The sequence below is a fragment of the Penaeus vannamei genome, chromosome 19 (assembly GCF_042767895.1).
Source record: "Penaeus vannamei isolate JL-2024 chromosome 19, ASM4276789v1, whole genome shotgun sequence".
In the NCBI taxonomy this organism is placed as follows: Eukaryota; Metazoa; Arthropoda; class Malacostraca; order Decapoda; family Penaeidae; genus Penaeus; species Penaeus vannamei.
This window is the reverse complement of record NC_091567.1, coordinates 4,423,268-4,425,767: the sequence shown is the minus strand read 5'-3', so window position 1 is coordinate 4,425,767 and position 2,500 is coordinate 4,423,268. Positions and strand designations below refer to the sequence as shown.

Here is a 2,500-nt window from a genome sequence, read left to right as displayed (position 1 = left end):
GAGAGTGTTGAAAAGCAAAAGAAGAAAAGAAGAGATCTTAGAAACGAAGACCTGATGACACAAGACGTTGATGAAGATGAAGGGTTAGAGAGGGTGATCTGACGAAGCGGAACTCGACCTGCTGACCCCCTAAAATCAGCGGGACAAAGGTCATACGGCAAAGAAAAATGTTGGGTAGGCCTATCTCCCCTGAATGTGTCCCTAAAACTGTCTGCAAGGTTCTCCTGAAGACACGCATACACACTTCATTATCATTATCATTACCATTGTTATTAGTATTCTTATTATCTTTATTGTCATTGCTATTATCATATTATAATTCTATTTGTCTTTCGTCTGTTCATCCGTCTGGCTCAACATTCTGATGGAAATCGGGTACCTTATCCCTTGGATCCTTGTCCATGGGGCTGTCAAATTTATTTTGGTGTAAATGGGATGCTAATTGACAACACAGATACCAAAGAGTGGCACTCACGTACACACGCACACACCCACATGCGCGCATGCACGCGCTCACCGCGCATGCACCCACACACCCACACCACGCACGTACGCACACACCCCTCCACCCACCCACCCACCTACCTACCTACCCACTATCACACACACACACACACACACACACACACATACATACATACATACATACATACATACATACATACATACACATACATACATACATACATATATACATACAAACATACATACATACATACGTACATACATACATAAACAGATAGACACATACATACACACATAAATACACACACACACATAAACACATACATACATACATACGTACATACATACATGCATACATACATACATGCATGCATGCATGCGTACATACATGCACACACACACGCACACACACACACACACCCACGCACACACACACACACACGCACACACATACACATACACGCATGCACGCACACACGCACGCACAAGCATGCACACACACGCACACACTGGACACACACACACACACATACATGCTATTATATGTATTATTATTATTATTATTATTATTATTCTTATTACAAAGAGAAAGACACACACACACATACACACACACACACACACACACACGCACACGCACACACACACGGACACACACACGCACACGTGGACATACACACACACACACATACACTATTATATTATTATTATTATTATTGATTATTATTATTATTATTATTAGAAAGAGAGAGAGAGAGAGAGAGAGAGAGAGAGAGAGAGAGAGAGAGAGAGAGAGAGAGAGAGAGAGAGAGAGAGAGAGAGAGAGAGAGAGAGAGAGAGAGGGAGAGAGAGAGAGAGAGGAGAGAGAGAGAGAGAGAGAGAGAGAGAGGAGAGAGAGAGAGAGAGAGAGAGAGAGAGGAGAGAGAGGAGAGAGAGGAGAGAGAGAGAGAGAGAGAGAGAGAGAGAGGAGAGAGAGAGAGAGAGAGAGAGAGAGAGAGAGAGAGAGAGAGAGAGAGAGAGGAGAGAGGAAGAGAGAAGGAGAGGAGAGAAGAGAGAAGAGAGAAGAGAGAGAAGAGAGAGAGAGAAAGAGAGAGAAGAAGAAAGAGAGAAAGAAGAGAGAAAGAGAAAGAGAGAGAGAGAGAGAGAGAGAGAGAGAGAGAAAGAAGAAAGAAAGAGAGAGAGAACAAGCTTTTGAGAAAGCTAGAGGGAGAGAGAAAGACAAAAGGAGGATGGAAGGGAGAGAGGGAGGGAGGGAGGGAAGGAGAGAGACAGACAGACAGAGAAAACGGGAGTATGGGAAACCAAGGTAAAAGTGAAAAAATAAAAAAAATAAAAAAAAAATCTAGAGGTAGAGACAGCTGGAGCAAAACGAAACCTTCGGAAAATACTTTGACCCAGCATTCCCCCCCCCCCCCTTCCTGCGTGCTCGCTGGCCCATCCCGCCGTTTCGTTCGGCACAACCCATACCACCTATAGCGTATTGCTTTGGCTGTATTGCTCGCGGGGCGCAGGAACCGGTTGGTGGTCAGTCGCTGTGTCAGGTGTCGTGTGTCAGGAGCAGCGACGCGGTCAGCGGAGCGCAACCAAGTGTATATAGGCCGCGGCGACAAGCTTATCCTAGGGTGCGAGGCAGAAGCGCTAGTCAGTCACACATCTCCGTCAGCAGCGCCGGCAGTGGTGTCGCCATGAACAAGTACTTCCCAGGGATCGGCCGCATCGAGTACCGGCCAGATGCCGGACCCGAGGACACGCTGGTCTTCCGGCACTACAATGCCAAGGAGACCGTGCACGGCCGGACTATGGAAGAATGGTTGAAGTTCTCCGTCTGCTACTTCAACACCTTCAGGTGAGTTCTCGGGGGGAAAGGGGCGGGGAGAGGCCTATGTCCGACTAGCGAAGTTCATTTCACGTAAAACGTCGCCAAAATGTCCTTGCAGGTTTCTCGAAAACGTGAAGTTCTTAAAACATTCGTTAAAAAGGATTAAAAAAAGGCTTTTTCTCAACAGAACCCCTCCAAAACTCAAAAATTCAAAAT

The 2,500-nt window shown here is 46.1% G+C and overlaps 1 protein-coding gene across 1 annotated transcript in view; it reads left to right on the top strand.

Moving 5' to 3' along the window:
* The first annotated feature begins 2,011 nt into the window (after window positions 1-2,011).
* The window catches only part of LOC113807008 (xylose isomerase-like), a 10,346-nt gene continuing 9,857 nt past the window's right edge, over window positions 2,012-2,500 (top strand). Inside the window, exon 1 of the mRNA XM_027358152.2 lies at window positions 2,012-2,311. Within this exon, the coding sequence (XP_027213953.2) occupies window positions 2,151-2,311 (161 nt within the window). The 5' untranslated portion in view covers window positions 2,012-2,150. The remainder of the gene's footprint in view (window positions 2,312-2,500) is intronic.